Genomic DNA, 20664 nt, shown 5'->3' with positions numbered 1-20664 from the left:
ATTGTATTTCTGTCACATTCCCCCATAATACAGGTGAAATAATGGTAGATCGTACATGTTAACAATTTGTCTCAATAAAAGATAAAAAGGAGAGAGCAGTATGCATTGGAATATATATTGTATGGTATGCCATTGTGCCACATCCTGCCTTAAAAAAAGCAAAATAAAACAACCCTGTCCTTTCAGTGCTGTAAGGATACTGTATAAAGGGCTTATATCATTTCAAATTTCAAACACAGAACTTGCGGACAGCGTTCCCAGAGGACCTGTTACACAGCCGTCAGCTGACTTACACTCAGCTGTCCCGTTTGCTCTTTCATCATCACCAGGGCCTCAACACAGACTTCTCTTTCAATACCCACTTCCTAAAACCAACTGCAAACTTAGATAGTAGTTACTGTATTATACATTTAGGGTTAGGGAAGTCTGGAGGAGAAAGAAGTTATGGAAGGGTTAGTGTTAGAGAAGTCTGGAAAAGAAAGAGGTAGGGAAGGGTTAGTGTTAGAGAAGTCTGGAGGAGAAAGAGGAGGGCATGTATTTTATGTTAGATTTTGAAAGCCACAGGAAATTTAAGCTGAAGTATCCAAGTCTCTGGGTCAACAAGTGACACTATCACTCAACTCAACATAGCTGAGATTGCTTCGGTGCTTGAGGCCACAATGCCCGAGAATCTTTGAGCACTGATCAATGAAAATAAACAGCACAGGAAAAAAATACAGCCATAACCCTTGCTGGCAATGGATATTTACTATAGCGCTGCAATCATATTACTAATCCATGGGGTTTGTTCCTCACACATAGAATCTGTGTCTGACAATCCACAGTGGTCCCTTTAAAACCACTGTAACTGATGCATACAGACAGTACCATAGTGCTACTGTACACACAACTGCCCAGTATAAGAACATAGGTTTGTCAACCACCACACTTGAAGTTACTTTCACTTTGTCACAAAACAAAATGCATGGGGCACCGTTGGCACACACACAGAAAGAAAACTAAATTACATACCATACTGTACTTTAACAAACTATATGAAGGATCTTCCCTGGGAAGATACAATACTATGCTTTTAAAACAACATTTGCAGACATACTGTAGAACGGTCCTGCAGCACTCCACATTAGCACGACCACAGCCTTATACTGCACTGCATGTGCTGTAGATCCCCAGTTACATCATTCATTTCTGCTAAAAGGGTCTAAAGTGTGGCTAAATTAAATCGAGATTTCACTGCATAAGGACTGTCCTGTGATTTTAAAACATGACCCCATGAGCACAGGGAGAAGGGTGTCTTACAGGACTACAGTACTTCATCTGTAATCAAAAACAAAGCAACTGATGTTTCTTACTTAACGGATGACAGTTTCAGTGCCTCTGTGAGATCATCTGATACAACTCAGTTCAAACAAAGAGTGTTGTGTCCATAAGGCAAAGCAAGGGGCTTAAAAAGGAACAAATGTTAAAACACGATGCATTAGGAATGAACTACAGTTATGCACAGTCACTCAGTCACTAAACAATTAGTACAGTAAACGACTGACAGGTTCAGGTTCACAAGTTGAAATCCTACCCAAGTATGATAATTAACAATATAACATCTGTTAAATGTAGGAAGTCTCAAAATGACTGTATATTTGAAATAAATCCAGGAGGTATTTGCACTTTTCTGACTCAGTTTGGCACTATGCTTCACTGTGGCCCATAAAACAAGACAATGAGGAAAGTCTCTTGGTCCTGTACTCAAATCTCTCCGGTCACTTGGAGACAAGACTGCTGTAAAAAGAAGTAGCTTCACTGGTCCAGCCAGAATGTATTCTCATAAAACATTAACCTAGCCCTGTCAGTTTGCCACAATCCATCCTTTGCCAATAATAGATTGCTACTGTACATATAACTTTGAACAAAAACAATTCAACAATTCAATGAAGAATAACTTCAATGGGAATAACTTCAACTATTGTAGTACATGAGGAAGAACTGGGATGGAGCTACTGTATCAGCAAGCACAGTTATTAGGAATTTCTACAGTTTCATACACTTGTGATTGTCACAACATTCCAAAACTTGAAATCGGTGCAGTACACTGTGTCATTCTCCAACAATAAATACCTTTTGAGGCTGCCATTGTAGTTTCACATTGCTAGAATGGGACAGATCACATTCTTCAATAGATAAGAGACATCTCCTTATCTCTCCACAATAACCTTTACTCTTAATTTCAGTCTGGACCTCACCTTCAGAAAACGGAACTCAGACTCATCAATTCAGGTGCAGAGCTGGATCAATACTGCACACTTGGAGCTCTGACCATTACATTTGTTTGAGAGTGAATTAGCCTGCATTGTACGGGAATAGTTTTAAAAAAATCCACAGAGCCTTGGCACCTTCAGCATTGAAACTGAGTATAACTATTAGCAGCTGGGGCCAGCACTTGTATAATATGTCAAAAGTGGGAAATTACTGCAATTAGCAAGCCTGCATAATTAAAATGACTGTACAGGCTTGTTCCCGAACAGCATTTTAATCCTCTGCTAAACTCTGACAACACAGGGATTGATCTGTGTACCGTAATCATATACAAAGTCATAGGTGACTAACTGCAGAATAGAAGTACAGTATATTATAACCCCGAAGTCTAATTTCCAGTTATATTGGGAAGCAACAAGGGAATGTTGAAATCTTGCCTTCCCTAAAAGGCAAAAGCAAGAATATTCTATTCCTCATCCACTACCTCCAATTAAAAAAAATAAAAAAACTGACAGTTATTAATGGCTGCTCACTAGTAAGTGGGTGCAGTAGGAAAGCTTTATCAGCCAACAATACATACAGCACACTTTCTCAAGCCAGGGAGAAAGAGACCAAACAGTAACCTAGAGACTTTGACAAAATGAACAAATAAGGTCAACTTATAATAAATTAAGTCAAGTTGACAAAATGTTTTAGCTAGTGTCTTGTATAAGTGTTATAATCAAAATCATTTCAGCTTGTGATAGTGGAACACCATCCACAGGTTTTAAATTCTTTGCAGTTAGAAAAAAAAATGGTTTAAAATGTGTTTCTAAACGGTGTTATTGCATGGAATTTCAGTACAGTAATTATTCCTTGGTCTACAATACATGGTGCGATTTGTTTGTGTGTGTGTGTGTGTTTTTTTTTTGTTTTGTTTTGTTTTGTTATCAGCAAAAATCTAAATATAACACATACAGTATCTACTGTACATGTAGCAGACCTAGATTCAGTATGAGCTGGATCACCACATACAGAAACACATACTGGCATGGTTTCATTTTACAGGTAATATTTAAGTAACTGGCTCCTCAGCTTGTAATGGACGTGTTCTATTGATACCCGCTTTGCAGTTACAGAATAGAGGATCAATATGCACACATGTACAATCTTTGCTCCATAATGCATTAGATAAAATAATTACACGAGAGGTCTAATAAAAAAAGCACAGGTCAGCTTTGGAAATGACCTGACATTGTTAAATATTTTACAGCTCTGTAGCCAGCAGCTTAGCTTTCTTTACTTATTTTGTTTCCATGAGACCTCTTAAAGCCAATATGCTGTAGCCGCAGAGAGATTGTGTTTCATTGTGAAGAGGAAATTTGACCTCAAGGTGCAGTGCTGTATGAAATGGCATTGTTTACTGTCTTCCGTAACTGCTGCTATGCCTCTGAAGACCCGCGGCTGCTTTCTCTGGGTTCCAGATCGACGTTTCACTTCAGAGCTTAGCATTTGTCTGTATTCATGTCTCTGTGTTTAGATTGGGCCTACAATGGCCATTTTTTTTAATCAAAACAAAAACCAAAACAAATCCTGTCATATATTACTTAAAACCTGTACCTGTCTGTACCTGCGTGTTCATACAATGTGTATTTTTTTTTTTTTTTTTTTTTTGGATTGCTTCGTATCTGCCAGCTGTTGTTACAACCAGGCAGAGATGAAAGTCAGGAGAAATGAAAAAAGCTGATAAGTGGATTTTTTGCTCATGAACCCAAATTGAATGAAGTTAAGATTCAGATTACACCTGAAGTTTGAATGTATACCAAATAAGAAGTGAACTTTAACTGTTGGTTTCATAAACCCTGAGATGCCAATACTTGAGTGAATAAAACAGCATTAGGTTATTTATTTATTTATTTATTTGTCAAGTCAGGGAGGTAAAATAGGGTCTGTGAAACTTGATGCAAGTATCCACTCAAATAAAGTTGAGGTAAAATATATATATTTAGTTTCCAGTGAAATCTATTTTTTCTTACCTGTGCACAAGGTTTGAAATAAATGTTGAACAGCATGTCTTTTCTTTTAATGTTCTTGTTCCTTTGGATCTCAAATGCAACTTGTTTAGATCAGAAAGTCACTCCCTTTTAATTGTTAAAGGTCAAAAAAGAACTACGTACACTTTCAATTGTTCTTGTTAATTTCTATTTTTGTAGCACCTTCCTTTTTCCTTGTTTCTGAGCTTTAATAATAATAATAATAATAATAATAATAATAATAATAATAATAATAATAATAAATAATAAAACCTATAAAGGAAGCCACATAAAAAGGAACAAACACAAGGCAAGAGCTCTTGAGGAAATCATCCGCTCGCTTGGGCCTATTTGCAATACAGCATTTAATACTTCAAATGTTTCTTTTTTTAACAAAGTTGACATTTTCTGCTTCAATGTAATATGAAAATGTAAGAAAATATAGTGCTAATAAAAACAAACACTAACTGCTTACATCATGTTTAATAAAAAAAAAAAAAAATAAACTTTGGGTCCATGTACAAAAAAAAAATCTTAACGTTCAGTTAATTAAAAAAAAAAAAGTTTAAAAATGACCTCTTGATTTTTTACTCTATCTTCTATGGCTATGAAATGTCTGGCAAATTCTTGTTTTTCAAAATATGCTTGTTAAACACGGGGTGTATTTTATAATTCGCTGGATCGCCATGTTTGTCTCCATCAACATCATGTTGCAAAGAAAACGCATACAACAGGCTGTAGTTACTGCGAGGAGCATTTATTCTGCCTACATGTTTTCCGCAGAGAATATGGCTTTCCAACACCTTGTATCCTCTTGATCCATAATCAGGGGTTCACATAACTGGTACGCGTGCGGTCCAATAAAAATGCGGGCTTATTTATTACAGTCAGTATATTTTCAACAGGAAAGCACTTAAGGCAGAGACGGTGCTCACAGTTTGAAGGTGAGCTATACATGGCTAATTTATGGATTATTCAAAGAGAGTGGAGTTCTACAAGCTTTGTCAACAATGTCCGAGATCAATACCCACCCCCAAGTGAAACAGAAAATAAATATATATGTATCTTAATTTTTCACCGGCACCTTCCTTCCGTTCCATTATGTTCAGCATTTTCTGCAATCTGAACTGTAGGACTGCACCATAACTGTTTAATTCAAAGTACTTGTTTGTGGATCAATGACGTAGCAACTTGCTGAGACAGTCGCCTGCAAGCCCAAATGGGGTACGTCATGTAAAAACAACTGCCTTAATGAAACTGTGCCTTACTTTTCAGTTTTATTTGTTTTATGTAAAAAAAATACAACGCCTGGAACATTTATCCCCCTGGATCTGCATTGATCACATCAATAGCCCCTTGGGAAAAGAGAAAAACCACCCAAATCGCCAATCAGTGGAGATTTTTAATCTCTGAACCAGGTCAGTTAATGCTTGTCACCAAGTACAGTAACACAGCACACTACAGTACATGACACAAACTTATTACTCGATAGTTTGACACCCCACATTAATGCAAATATTGCTGAATAGTATAACAGAAGACCATGGGAGAGCTCACTCATACCTAAGGCTGTGTGGTTTAGCTTGTTTATATCAGAAAGTCACTCCCTTTTAATTGTTAAAGGTAAAAAATAACTATGTACACTGAATGTTTGGACAGCATTGAAACTGCTACCCTGCACACACATTCTCTCCCCTGAAGAGTGCACTAACTCAAAAACTAGCTTCAGAATGGTTCAATGTCAAGCTGTACATTAAATTAACAAACATTATCCCCCTCATGAAATTAATCTATCTGACAGTGACTAGAAACCTGTAAATAACAAACTGAATTCGAGAACGGCAAACCCTGACTCCATCTGTCTTCATTCTCACAAAACATTGCAATAATAATAATAATAACTTAAACCATCAATGTTATTTAGGATTCAACCTAATGCATATTTTTTTAAATCATCATAATAATATTCTACTCAAAGTTTATTGTTGAATTTAATGTAGCATCAAGCCTGTTTTGGTGCACACAACTCAGCTATCCTACTGTTGTCTTCAGACAGTAAAATAAATTGTGTTGTATTTGTTTGTTTGTTTTTCCTGATAAATCGGTGCCATGTTGATAGGCTACCGATTATCGGTGCACGGCTACTATTGTTCCTAATCTCCTTGGTTAGTAGTACATAATACGAATAATCATCTTTAATTCACAAACTTAATAAACAATCTTTCAACAGAATGTCAAGCAATCATCTGCTACTGGACAGAAGCCAGCATATTTACACACACAGACCAGGCGGTATAATGTGTAAAGGAGGGGTGGATCAGGTTACAGGCTGAAGGTCTGCCAGTTCTTGCAGCAGGTGTCTGGGTAGATTCTGGGCAACAGCCACCAGTCCACTGCTTGACCTGAGACAGCGCTCCAGCACTTACTAGACCCCCGTTCACACTACTGGGCTGACTCTGGGCTGGCCTAGGACCGCCCCATATTTAGTTCTGCAACCCCGTTCACATTTGCATTTTTAAGACGCCCTTGCATGTTCACATAGGTGGACTGACAAGCAGGCCTACAATGTGGCAAACTTCTTTTTTTTAATAGAACGATAGCCTGCACTCAGAATGGAAGAGCTACCGGGATACACAGCAATCCTTTTGTAGCAGAGGTTTTTTTTTTTTCAATGCAGCACAGTAACAATTTTATGCTATATATTATTTATACTATTTTGACTATGTTGTGGTATATAACAGAGTGACGGTCCGAGCTTACCCCTGCCCACAATCACATTATTCTCTCAAGAGTATTTAGAATGCGGGAAGCTGCAACTTGCTAGTGCTGACAGGCATAAATATTTATTTTCGTAATGGATACTTACTCAGATTGCAAATGACCAACAGGTTGTACATACAAGGACTGACATTCACAAGACCAGCTCACGACTGACCACCTAATAGTGCTACACATGTTTCTTCTCATGTATACGTATTTGTTTAACCTGTATGAATACCGTTTTTGTTTACAAACACGATTGTTAAGCTATTCTGTCGTTTTACCCGTTATTATTATTGTTATTATTACTCTGTAGTCCCTAACCATTACAAGTATAAACTTAATAAACAGCATTACTCCTTCTTTTGGAAGATTACCGAACATATGGCTATAGAATAACATTAACAATAATAATCACAATCACCGGCAATGAAATATTACAGTGAACTTTTTTTACACTTTCAAACTCTAAGCAAGTTACAAGCTTACCAGTGCCATTAATCAATAAAACAAATACTTTTTTTGTTTACTTAAAATATTATAAATAGTTCCCTGTTGTAATCAAAATAAAATATATTCATGTTAGTTCAACTCACCAAGTCTTTGTCATTAAGACAGCTATTGTAAAATAGATCTGCAGCATTCTCTTACTTTTCTTTTCATCAATTTATGTTTAGTGGTTCCTATTATACAATCATCTGCCTATGACTGTAATCTACAGCCTTGCTGCATGAAGTACAAAACAGCACATTACCATCACAATGAAATTCGTCCTTGCCAAACTCGTTGATCAAATCTTTAGGGGTGATTGTTTTTGGCATTTCTGAACAGCTCTGGATACTGACTGAAGTAAACTGAAGCCTCATTTAACACTGAACTTGAATGAACTGGAAGCAGTTTTATCAGACAGGTATGTTTAAGTAAATTTAAAGCAAAGTTGTCTGTGTTGGTTGGTTGATGTTTATATATGGTACTTGTATTGATTTGGTTATTATCAAACAAACAAAAAAAGTCTTGCATGTTTTTTTGCCTCTCCCAAATGTAAAACAAAAAACCTCTGACAACATAGAAAATCTGCGTTCTTCACTGTTATCATAGATATCAAATTGGTAACGTGATACAAAAAGGCCGGACCTAATCTGCTTTGCGTTCATACACATGTAAAGGTCTCGGATTGCAGGCCCTGGGCCACATCAAAACAGCGGCCTAAATCTGGGCCGGCCCTGGGCTGCCTTTTCTTTTTTGAAGCGTTCACATAAGAGAAAAGGCAGCCCTGATCGCAAGTGTTAACAGGGTCTTTGTAATGAAGAAAATCTAAACTTGGCCTTAAACTAGCATGTTATGTACTATAGACCAGAAGAGATACAGAAGAGGTAAAACAAAAACTAAAAAAGAAGTCACAGTCAAAAGAATTAAAATGTCAACCAACATTATTAGTTTATACAAAACTGACATGGAGTTCAAAAACCGTCTACAAAATTGACTTGGTGCAGGCCCAAGTATCCCTCAATGTTGGACTACTAGTGCACGAAATTCGATTCAAAGCAGTAACATGATACCAGTGTAGATTATTAAAGGTAATACTCACAGTACAAGAGTAATTTACTTGCAGGTGCTGCACTGACTTATGATGCCTGTGATGGTTGCTCTGGTGGTTTTTTGGCTGAGCGCCTCTCTACACAAAGCCTTTCTTGTATACCACTCACAGATCCCATTATCATATCTGCTCCAGGAGACTGTCCAGTGGTTAAAGAAAAGGGCTTGTAACCAGGAGGTCCCCGGTTCAAATCCCAGCTCACTCACTGACTCACTGTGTGACCCGCGGCAAGTCACTGTGCTCCGTCTTTCGGGTGAGATGTTGTTGTAAGTGACTCTGCAGCTTATGCATAGTTAACACACTAGTCTCTGTAAGTCACCTTGGATAAATGTGTCTGCTAAATAAACAAATAATAATAATAATAATAATAATAATTGCTGCAAACAAGAGACTGCTACAGGTTTGACAGCTAAGCTATAACTAGAAAAACAAAACTGAACATTGAACCCTGATAGGAGCAAATTAAGGGACTCAGGTTATAATACTGCCTTAACCTTTACCAGTGTTTTTCAAATGCTCTGGGTGACACAAATGTCAAACCGCAGTGCCACTATATATATATATATTATATTATATATATATATATTACACACACACATATAGGGTGATGGCTTTTGCTGCACAGTGGTCCAGGTCGTTAAAAGTACTTTTTAAAGGCTGCACTCACACTGGGTCTGTTTCAAACTGGGTCTAGTTCGTTTAGTTTAAAACAATGAATCAACATGCTTGCTGTTCACACTTATCTGCGAGCAAAGAGGCAGAGTTCGTTTGGATGCAAGCTCAAGTTTGTTTTTTTGGTCCTTTTCCATTTTTTTCAGGATCGAGTTTATGTTCACGATGCAGTTTTCAGGTTCATTTATGGGCAATTCCAGCATTATGGATGTGACATTTGAACACAAAATGTAACTTTGTTACCATATACAAGACTCATTTAATGAATTACAGAAACATTATAGACTATTTAGATAAAGTGCTTTTTAAACTGTGTCCTGTTAACATTCTTGCAACTGTTTCCATTCTCTGTGTTTATTCTTGTAAACTGCAAGCTTTTCAGGACTGGCCCTCAGTCTTTCCCTAGATAGTCACTTTCTCTGCTGCTGACTTTGCCATTCTATTTATTCTGCGATAAAAATAAAAAAGATGCCATAAGCTTTAGAATAGCCATTCAAAAATACTTGATGTGGATTTTAAATACACCGAACAAAAACATAAACGCAACAAGTGTTGGTCCCATGTTTCATGAGCTGAAATAAGAACACAGAAATTTTACATATGCACAAAAAGCTTATTTCTCTCAAATTTTGTGCACAAATTTGTTTACATCCCTGTTAGTGAGCATTTCTCCTTTGCCAAGATAATCCATCCACCTGACAGGTGTGGCATATCAAGAAGCTGATTAAACAGCATGATCATTACACAGGCGCACCTTGTGCTGGGGACAATAAAAGGCCACTCTAAAATGTGCAGTTTTGTCACACAACACAATGCCACAGATGTCTCAAGTTTTGAGGGAGTGTGCAATTGGCATGGTGACTGCAGGAATGTCCACCAGAGCTGTTGCCAGATAATTGAATGTTCATTTCTCTACCATTAATCTGAAGTAATTAAGTCACCCAAAATTATACAAAAGCTTTAAAGGTATGCCAATTGTGGTATTAAAAAAAAAAGAACAGTGTTAAGGATGGAAGATGATTTTAAAGATAACTCTCTTAAAAACGTTTGGCTCCATAAACCATGCTTGCACCATATTTTTTCCTGGTGTTAAGTGACTGGTTTTAAAGACTTTTTTTACGCTTAACACCAGATGACGGCATAATCTTGTAAGGTGTAATGCTTTAGTCTTTGTCCCCAACGTGACGGACGTTACAACTTGCAATGTAACATCTGTCACGTAACGTCCATCACAGCAAAATAAAGTATTAAGAACAGGCAAACAATTAAGCAAATTTACCAAGTTGCTGGTAGACACAAATGTGCTTTGCATTTAAAAATGTAAGTATCTATCTGTCATACTTTAGCTGCAATAAAACTTTGTGAAAAAACACGACTGATGTTACACAACTGGCTTAGTTTATTATACATTTCTTTCAGCAATGAAAATATTATTTTAAATAGGAAGGTACCTCAGCTTAGGTGCCCAATTAGTTGACATGTCATACAAACTTAATTTTCCAGCCTGGTTGTATTGTTAAGTTACAAATGAACACTAAAATGTCAGCTGTAAATATATTATCAAAACAATCTTGGCAGTAGGTCAACGTATCTGTGTATTTTTCAATTTTCACTTAACCTGTTCATTTTGAAAAGTACACACTCATAGACTAGAGATTTTTAGCTTTCAAATGATGTATATCAGATAGGCAAAATCTAGATTTTCTATTTTGACTGTGTAGGACCACTTTTCACAGTTTTGCCTTTGTGCTACATTCACATTGATGTTTAGCACGTGAACTAGACTCTTTAGGTGGACTCTGTATAGTACATTTCCCAAGCAGACTTTGCTATTCACACTTCACACCAAGTGGACCAAACCCTCAAAATGGATCCAATGTGAACACAGCCTAAAAGAGTTTCCATATTTATCAAGACTGCTGTCCGGCTGTGCATGCCTAATGCACAGTGCTAATGAATTGGATCACATTCTAATTTTGACAACTGTTGTCATGACATTAGGCACAGGACCAAATACTTCACTGTATCAATTACTGTGTATGGCAAAGGGAGGGCGAAATTGAATTAACTCCTAAATTGGTGAGGGAAAAAAAATAAAAGATTATGCCTACAAATGTGCACGTAATGATTTTCATTCTTAAACTTCAAGACTGTGTTGAAGAAAATAATTGCTATATTACTAACTCCTTATTTTTCTCGATGCAAGGACAGAAAAACCAATTGCCTCCAATATATGCTGATATTTGTAATCAATTACTTCAATAACTTTGCCTAATCTTAAACAACCAAGCCTATTTGCTAAGATGAGAAGCCAACACAGGCTTAGGAGCTGACCCATGATATTGTATTACTCATCACATGTTAAGATTTTATTACACTTTCACATAAAAAAAACCCTGTACCATGAACTTCAGCATATAAAATTGTACAAAGAAAAACAAACATGTTTTACAAAAAGGTGTACTATATAGTGTAATCAAATTCACTTGTTATGAGACTATACAATTTACATTCACAGCGCAGACACTAAGAATAGTGTATTGCAATTTCAATCCTTAATAAATAAGATCAGATGAAAAACATAAACAGATGTAAAGAAAACAAATACCTTCATAAGAAAAAGAAAACTACCATCCATCCCAAATAAATGATCAGTATGACTTCAGATTTCACAAACAAACAGGTCATTTATGTTAGTGAAACATTATATAGATCTTAACATAACAGGGAGGCCTGAGTTTAAAAGCATACATTTCAGATCAGATATTTGTGTGTTGGCCCCATCAAATAGGGTTCTACGCAGCCTGTCACCTCATGTATGTAGAGTCAAAGAAAACACTACTTAAATTAACATCACTGGTCATATTCAAAAATAAAATACAGTACAGTCACTCAAGCACCACAGTTAATCTAATTGAGGAACTAAAGTAGTTGAACTTTCAGCAGCTTAAGTCACAGTATTTTAAGAACTGCGTGTGGTTTGTATTTAGAACAAATGTTGGAGACTGACAATTTTTTTATTTGTATTTTAGGAGACAGAGAGCTACATGTAGATATCGATTTTTAATATGCCTAGCATTTGCACGTATAGTACTGTACTGTAGATGGGAAGTTCACTAGACCAGAACAAGCACTCAATCCATACTCAAGTTTAGTCAGGGAAAGATATATTTGGTCTGCTACATGGTCAAAATTTCACTATCAAGTATATTCAGCCTACCTCCCTTTGGCGTTCCCTTGCGAGGTTCTTCCTTATGGTTCAAAATCCTTGAAATTCGGCTCGACACAGTTGAAAACAGCCCCTGTAAGAAATGCTGTCGCTGCTCTCCGTCCGAGTAAATCTGTCGCAGTGCCGGCTTCTCAATGACTGCATATGTGCCAGGCTCAGACATCGAGCGGCTATAAGGGATCCGTGGTGGCCTGGCAGAAGCGCAGTTTGGCCCTTGGACAGGCTCCACCAAGACATTGAGACTTGATGTTTGTCGCTGATGCTCCACTGTCTTCGGCGAGTCGAACGCATGGGGATTCAGATTCTCAGACATGCTCTGATTGAGCGCATTAATGTTTACTCTTGTGCGAGTCTTCCACCTGTAGCTATCAATAGGCTTTTCAAAGTCCAAGTAGGCACGCTTGTGTATCCTCTGATTACCACTCCGACACCACTGGTATTCATTTAAACTAACTAAGCAATCTATACCCTGTGCAGAATCAGACACAGAGCGCCTGTATTCCTTTAGTCGCTTCAAATTCATCTCCATTTTGCTCCTGTCAAGCCAATTTCTTTAGTGTTTAGATTTTACAAACATCGCATACTTTCTTCTCAAACCAAGGCACCAGAAAGTATGTATTGACCTCAAGAAATCTTCATTTGTCTCCCAATATTCTCCATAGGCTGCAAGATAACTAATTGAAACAGCTATCACTTAAAAATAACATTATCTTCTCGGTAAAAAGTAATCTATTTGATCTGAAATGCTGTCAGTTGTTATTCTTATTTTACTCTAAAGGTTTTAAGAAGTCCCCAGTCAGTGCTTCCTGCCCGTGGGTTGACGTTAGTGCTGTGAACTATGATTTAGAGGAAGTAGAGCTTTCAATATATGTCAGACAGCCGCAGTCAGTCTTCAGTAAGGCCAATCGGGTTTGCATTCTTAGTGGTTTTCCGTACCAACGTGATTAAAATAAAACAATAACGCTGTCAACACTACCATACCAAAAAAGTGTCACTCTGCTTCATGTGCTGTTGAGGGACACAGACTTACCCAGCTTTTGTACCACGTGAAAAGTTTGTTCTAAATTAAATTAAACCTGCTTCAAAAGTAGGTATAAAAATAGGGAGCCCTTAGATTAACAATCTCTGTTGAAAAAGTGAAGCAGACGTTTAACCTGGTGCAAAAGGCAAGAATACGTGCCAGTCCTCCAAGAACATTTGTGGCAAGTTACTGCAAATAGTGGTTAGTAATGCTCATACACAGCATGCATATTTCTATCATACACCCATAGTAGGTACTGTAACCTTAGTAGTACCCTGCCAATCAGTATTGCTAAACAACATTTTGCAATAGTATACCCAGCGTCAACTTCCTTTGTTGAATTATGTGGTGAAAAAATAAAACCTGTGTTTCTCAGTCATGTGTGAGCAACATGGAGACACTGAGCTCAGGTCCGAAGAGTGGATAGTGAGAAAACAGACCAGGGAAATGAGCTGAAAAATCTTGCTTTTGGTTACTTAATAGCTTATGTATATACCTATACCTAAGGTATACCTATTAAAATGATAAAAATTGATACATTATACTGTGTATCATCCTAAATTACAGCTAATCTGTACGACATCTCTAATTATATTTTAGCTGTCTCTTATTTAGCCTGCTGTATGTTAATTACAATCAATTCAGTGCAACGCAAATGGGGATCAAAAGTAAACTAATCGTAACATATCTTATTGGCATTGCTTATTCCAAGTCTTAATTTTTAGAACGTGATTACCTGCTTATGACTGCCCATAGGGCGAGTGCAATCGTTCTGCCCTCAGTGAGTTTATCATTCACGTGGTGGAATATGAAATGATCCGAGGCCGGTTCAATTCCCCAAGCGAGCAAGACCACCTATTTTTCCGATCTCGGGCTGGATTGTTTTAAATGAGCTGGAGTCGATCCAAACCACTGCTGGACATGGATCATTTGCTCTAAGTCGTTCCCGTGTGAATACCCCTTTAGTTTTAACAGGAAACCTTTTTCTTTCAGCCACTGCATAAACTGAAAGCATCCAGTACCTTCACAAACCCTATTATTCAAACAGAATCTTCTTTTCTATGGCTGGTGTTGAGCTGATTTTACCTAATTTTGGCAAAATTCTTCAAACCTATTGTTTAACTTCTCTTACTGCATCCTGTTCTCATCTGCATAACAGTGGAGTAAAGTGCCTGCTGTATGAATCCGTACAAAGCATGATTTGAGAACACTACAGTACTAATCTATTTTGTGGAAATTGGACATTAAGATCACATGGAGTTATTTTGGAGAAGATCACCACTGCCATGGTCAAAATATAGTACAATTATATATTTAAAAATAAATAAATAACATACTGTTCAGAGTGTGGGATAATAGGATATCAGGCAAATGATTATGTGGCAGTAAGTATAGTTATTGAACTTATTTCTCACAGAGAAACACACTGTAAAGAGTTACTAGGTCTTCATTACCCTGGTAATATACTATATCTTTACCACTGCAGCCACCCAGCTTTAAAATAGATATCCCTGGAACCTTATTAAGAACTGGATCAGATTCCATGAAGCGAGAGACAGGGCTTAGAGTAGCTTGCCAAGCCAATAACTGTGTGTCCCTTCTGCTACTTCCTGTTTATTGAATTTCACAGAGAAAAAAAAAGTGTTTTTGGTTTTAAATATTCTGCAAATAACCACATCCTTATCACAACAAACAGTGGTTGAGGGATATATGAACAAGAAGCCATAGTTAACTCTGCCCTTTAAAACAGAGCAATTCTGGAAGCCAAAGAGTATTCTTGTCCCTAAGGCCCACTGTAAACCAACCAAGGCTGACATTATCAGTCGACTTTCCTCCACCACTTAACCTTCAACCATTATTGACATACAGCTGTCTGTCTACAGTATAACCAAGCAGCAAATAATAGAAAGTAATCCGAGGACAGTCTTTCTGTAAAAGGTAATTCATGTTGAAAGACTATTCTAGTCCTGTAAAGGGGTTTGCAATCCAGTGTGCTGGAATGTCTACATGCCCAGTGCCTCCATCGCTTGCATTATTCAGTGGCGTGTTTGAATCAAAGCTTGCCAGCTGAACCCACTCCTGTCAGCCTCCAGCATTCGGTGAACATATGCTGGGGATTATCATGAAAGCATCTCAGCCCATTTCTAACAACTCACAGATTAGAGTGACTGATCATTTAGGGCAGCATCTATAGTAAATGAAGACAACAAAAGATTATTAGCATACACTAGGTACAATAGTGCAGTAAAAGTGTATTCTTTCATTTTTTTTTTTTTTTTTTTTCTGAAGATCACATTTCAAAAGTTAATTGCAGAATTCTCAAATCACTGCTTGTTATGTATTTGACTTGGGGTTACACGTGTCACCACTGATAAAAACTACTACAGAGTGGTCTAATCAGCATCGACTCCCAAGCAATCATCAAGCCACAAATTACTCTATCTGTGACTCTTAGGAAGGCTAAGTAATGTGGGCTTACTGTACCTTTAACAGGCTTAGTTGCGATTTGAGAGGTTTTGTTTTAGGCCTGCAGTATTCCTATTTTGTAGATCAAAGAATAAATTACTATAGAGCAAGAGAATGACATTTTACCGATGTACTAACATACAGTGTGTGTCTGCTGAATTAGGGGCAATCAGGAAGTAAGCAAACAGCGTGGTGCAAAGGACCTGAGTCACATGAGCCACTGAGCAGCATACTGAACAATGACAATATAAATGGATCAGTAAATAGTCACAATAACTCAAACATTGAACACAGATAGTGAGCAAGCAGTATCGGCAAGAACAGTGCTCAAGGTGTTACGCTGGATGGATTTTTTCACTTGGTGAATGATTAGCAACACTCCCTACCTACTGTAATACACTTGCCAAACTCTGTGCATCAGCAACCTAGATGATATTATTGTAAGTAGCTGGTAACCAGAGACCTTGTTGTTAGCGGCCAGAAAAAATACATTTAAATAAAAAATAAAAAAAGCATGATGGAATCAGATGCGTGTGTGCTGCTTAGCAGTGTCAGTGCTGCCATTGTCCTGCACCTTCTGCTTGGCATGGCAGCTTCTGATGCGAGTGAGTGGGTCTTGTTCTTAAGAGAGGAGCGGAACTGAGTCAGAGTCTTAGAGATGGAGATACATTGTATGGGGGTGTTCTTGTTCTATTTTTAAGTGAGGAGTTATATAGCCTGGTTTATATATTTGATTTTGTCACTCCACTCAACAATGTTTCTGAATGTTAGTATGATGTACATATAAATGGTCTAAAATCGTTAAATAATTTGACCATCTGGAACTACTAAATCATCTCAAGCACTCAGCATTTCTGGAATGCATGTGGCTGCAAATAATGTATCTACACAGTTCTGCTTTATTGGACACATTTTCATACAGTTCTCTCAGCAGCTGTAAGGATAGAGATGAGATGCAGAGACAAGAATAACCAGTTGCTTATTTTTTATTTTATTTTTAAAATGGAGGGGAAATCCTTTTGTTCCACCTTGACGATAGAAAGGCCAAGCCAGGGTGGAGTGGTTGGACAAAAGGAACTTTCCATTTCCTCCCAATCCCGCCCTGCCATTGTGAGCCTGCCGAATGGCAAAGAAAGAAAGAAAGAAAGAAAGACACACAGCACACTGGGCGGAGGTTTGGGGAGAGTATGTATGTACTGGAACCAGGATCAACTGTCTTTATATTCACGACAATCACCCAAGCACCCACAGACATCAGTACATCTGACAGGGCTTGCCTAAGTTCACAATACCAGGAGGAGGGATGCCAGGGCTGGCAGGGACATGGACTGTCGCTGGGTAGGAGGGGGTAAGCAGGCAGCCTATAAGATTTGTAAGAGTAATTACCTCAGTAACAAGCAGTGTGTTTGTTATTTAAATATATGGGAATGGTACATAACGAAATCCAAACAGCAGAGTTTGCCCGAAATATACGGTGTGCTTAACATGCTTAATCATTTGCTTTCTAGTTAAACACTTCCTGGACTAGGTTAGAGCTGCTTCAGGACAGTAATATACATTACAGATACTCCTATGCAAAACACATCTCCATTTCACCTTCATTCAAGAGCACAAGCCCAGACAGGACAAATAGCTGGTTTAAACCCTTCTATCCAAAGATTCGAAAAATTGTGCGAATCCAAGCAAAATCACCTTAAGCATTTAATAGACAGATTTCTGACACACTGCAGACTTTGACATTGTTACTACTACTGGACAATCTTTTTCAAACATGTCAGTGCCATCCCATTATACTCAGCCTAGTGTAAGAGAAATCGTGTAATTTTGAAAATAGTCGAGACCTTGCCTGAGATATAAGTCTGGTGACTACTTGCACTCAGAACAAGGATTGGGAAATGCTGTTTGTAATTCAAACAAAACAGAAATCCTACACCTGGACGGGGAACCCGTGCAGGGATCTTGTTGCTTTGACACTTTATTGGGAAGCAAAAAGCCAAACTCGCAACCAGTTATCTGCTGCCAGTTCAACCGTGGGCCAGGGAAGTACCAGGGCTATGCTGTCATTCTTGCTATCAGTAGACAACACCATTTGTTTCCCCTGACCTGTAGAGTACTGCAGCACACCACTGGTTTTCATTTTCTTGGGCTCTGGGTGAGAGACAGATGGTTCACCGCTTCATCTGAGATTAAGGATTTAATGTTATCTATAAATAATCTGTGAGGCCACAAATACAATCTCTTCCAGAAGCATATACCACAAGGCTTGGATACAGTCAGTGTTGTTGCCTTTTCTCTGTTCCGTCACACTTTGGGGGCCCTTAATTTACAACAGCATTATGTCCATTTCACAAGCAGCAGTGAAGTAATGTAGCCTGTACTGCTGTCAACTGAACTATAGCATGATAACCTGCAAAAATAATCTATTAATTTAAGCACAAATAGTACAGTGCCTTGATTAATGAAACTCAAAAAACGAGGGAGGGACAAACTAGGGTATGTTTTCCCAATCAAAGTTCTGTTTTAACTATCCCTTAACCGCAGGACTTGTTTCTGTCAAACTCAACATCAATAAAATCCTTTTGTATCTGACATGCATATTACAGGTTAATTATGATTTATTGCTACTGTAGTACAGTTTGCTCCATTTTGTTGAAGGTATTCCTGAGGGGACACATCAATTGGAGGGATTACAATTTCAGAGGTTAAGGGGTTAAGATATCTACACACCAGACTCAGTCCCCTGTGGGTTTCAGGATTTTAATAACAGGAACACCGTACTGAGCACTCGCTGTGCATACAGTACACAATACAAAGAGTGCTTTTTTTAAGATGCTGTTTGATGTCATGGTTGGGGGTATTCTTTGAGGTTATCACATGAATTGCAGGTCTGCTTGATCATACACAATATAAAAGCTATTTATTTAGAAGGCAAGTAACCATCAGAACTCAGCAATGCGCTTTTAGAATTTCATTGGGTACTGACAGTGTTTCTATAACGTCTCTGTGAGCAAGACAACAGAAGATGCAATGAAACTGTATGCAGGTGTAAATTTAGAGTAGAGAACTTGGGTATATGGCAGGTCAGTGTATGGAACAGTTTCTGTGTCAGGGCAATACACATACAAAATCGATGATTATATATACATAGTATTATATCTAAATTCAGATCCTAGCTTACAGGCAAAGCTTTCTTTTCTGTTGCCAATCTAAGGAGCTATGCACCTGTCTCCCCACTTTACAGAGCATCATACTATGGTTTGCTTCTTGGAGGCACACTGTAAACATTAAAACACTGTACCGTACAAACACTTCACTACAGTATGGGGATAAAAAAAAGGGCCTGTTACTGACCCACAGATACAATTCATCAAAGGATGTGAAAATCGTAAACAAAACAGTTCCATAAAATGTTTCCACCGTGCATATCTATTCTTTATACTGGTCTCAAATAAAAAAACATGCCGTTTAAAAAACATGATATTTCATACTACACCGGCGTAAAGAAATGCTTAAGATTTATGGAATGTTTTTTTTTTTTTTTTTTTTTTTTTTCTCAGCTACAATTATAGGACTTTAAAAGACCTACTGCAACCATAGATGTTCTTCTGTGTTTGTTTCATCCACATCATAATGCAGTAGTTCCTTTAAAATCCTAGAATGAATCTCCTCTAAGCCTACAGTAGCTGACAGCCAAGTACAGCAGATACGCAAAGCAGGTACTGATCTTAATGTGGTTTTAAAAAAAGCACCATGGCTCTTTTCCAAATGCAACGGCTTCAGATAGAAGAGCCTCTTGCACAGCTGGTATTTTTTTTACAGATTTTGTTCGCAAATTAATTTAATTAACTGTTACATTTTGAGTGATACATGTTCCTGTACATGTTTTTTTTTTTTTTTTGGGGGGGGGGGGGGGGGGGTTTACAGTATAAAGAGATTTCTTGTGTTCTGCAAGAACAGTCGTCTTGTTGAAACATTTGGCAATGTTATTACTAATTTAGTGAATATTTTATTATTCAGTATTTGACGCTATCAATGAATTCCACTGTTGGTCCTTCTCCAAGATATACAAACACCTATTCTGTGTATAAAAAGCTGAAAAGTGGCTTCTATTAAAACTATGGCTTTCCAAATCTTAACTGCCACACAAAGTAATCCAATTACAAACCATGAACACTGTTCAATACATCAAATAAAGCTACCAGGCTAATTCTGCTAGCCATTGATCAGATAATAGGCTAGTAACATGCACGTATTTAATGACAGCTACTCCACTGGCACACACACACACAAACTGATCAATACTATGTCACCAGTTGTTGCTCATGACGAAAAATGCCCTCAGGAGATGGAAAAGAAAACAAGGTACTGTATGAGACTGATTGACGAAGGTTAACATTTCCAACCACTGAGTTTGCTTGCAAATCCATCATCCAGGAGACATATAATATATCAGAAATCAACATATAATGAAGCCTTGGAGGTCAACGTCTTGAGTCAAAGGTCTTTCCTGAACAAATACAGTTTCAAAAAATACACCCAGTAGGATCTGCTTACCCTGCAGTCTTGTGGTCAGTGATCATTTTTAGTTAGCACCAGGCCTCCACACGACAATCATTAGGGATGTAAACTCAGATTACACATATTTCCTGAACACTGA

At 37.7% G+C, this 20664-nt stretch overlaps 1 protein-coding gene across 3 annotated transcripts in view; it reads right to left on the bottom strand.

Annotated features, from left to right (window-relative positions):
* LOC121326750 (ras GTPase-activating protein nGAP-like) overlaps positions 1-20664 on the bottom strand; it is an 85560-nt gene that overhangs the window by 47497 nt on the left and 17399 nt on the right. For 2 of the 3 annotated variants that reach the window (XM_041270200.1, XM_041270201.1), the window contains exon 1: positions 12512-13337. The exons of the other annotated variant lie outside the window; for it this stretch is intronic. In XM_041270200.1, the coding sequence (XP_041126134.1) occupies positions 12512-13049 (538 nt within the window). In that variant the 5' untranslated portion in view covers positions 13050-13337. Of the gene's footprint in view, positions 1-12511; positions 13338-20664 lie in introns of those variants that run through there. 3 annotated transcript variants of the gene reach the window in all.

Source organism: Polyodon spathula, chromosome 14, assembly GCF_017654505.1.
Source record: "Polyodon spathula isolate WHYD16114869_AA chromosome 14, ASM1765450v1, whole genome shotgun sequence".
In the NCBI taxonomy this organism is placed as follows: Eukaryota; Metazoa; Chordata; class Actinopteri; order Acipenseriformes; family Polyodontidae; genus Polyodon; species Polyodon spathula.
The sequence above is the reverse complement of the archived record's forward strand: the minus strand, read 5'-3'. Positions and strand labels throughout refer to the sequence as shown.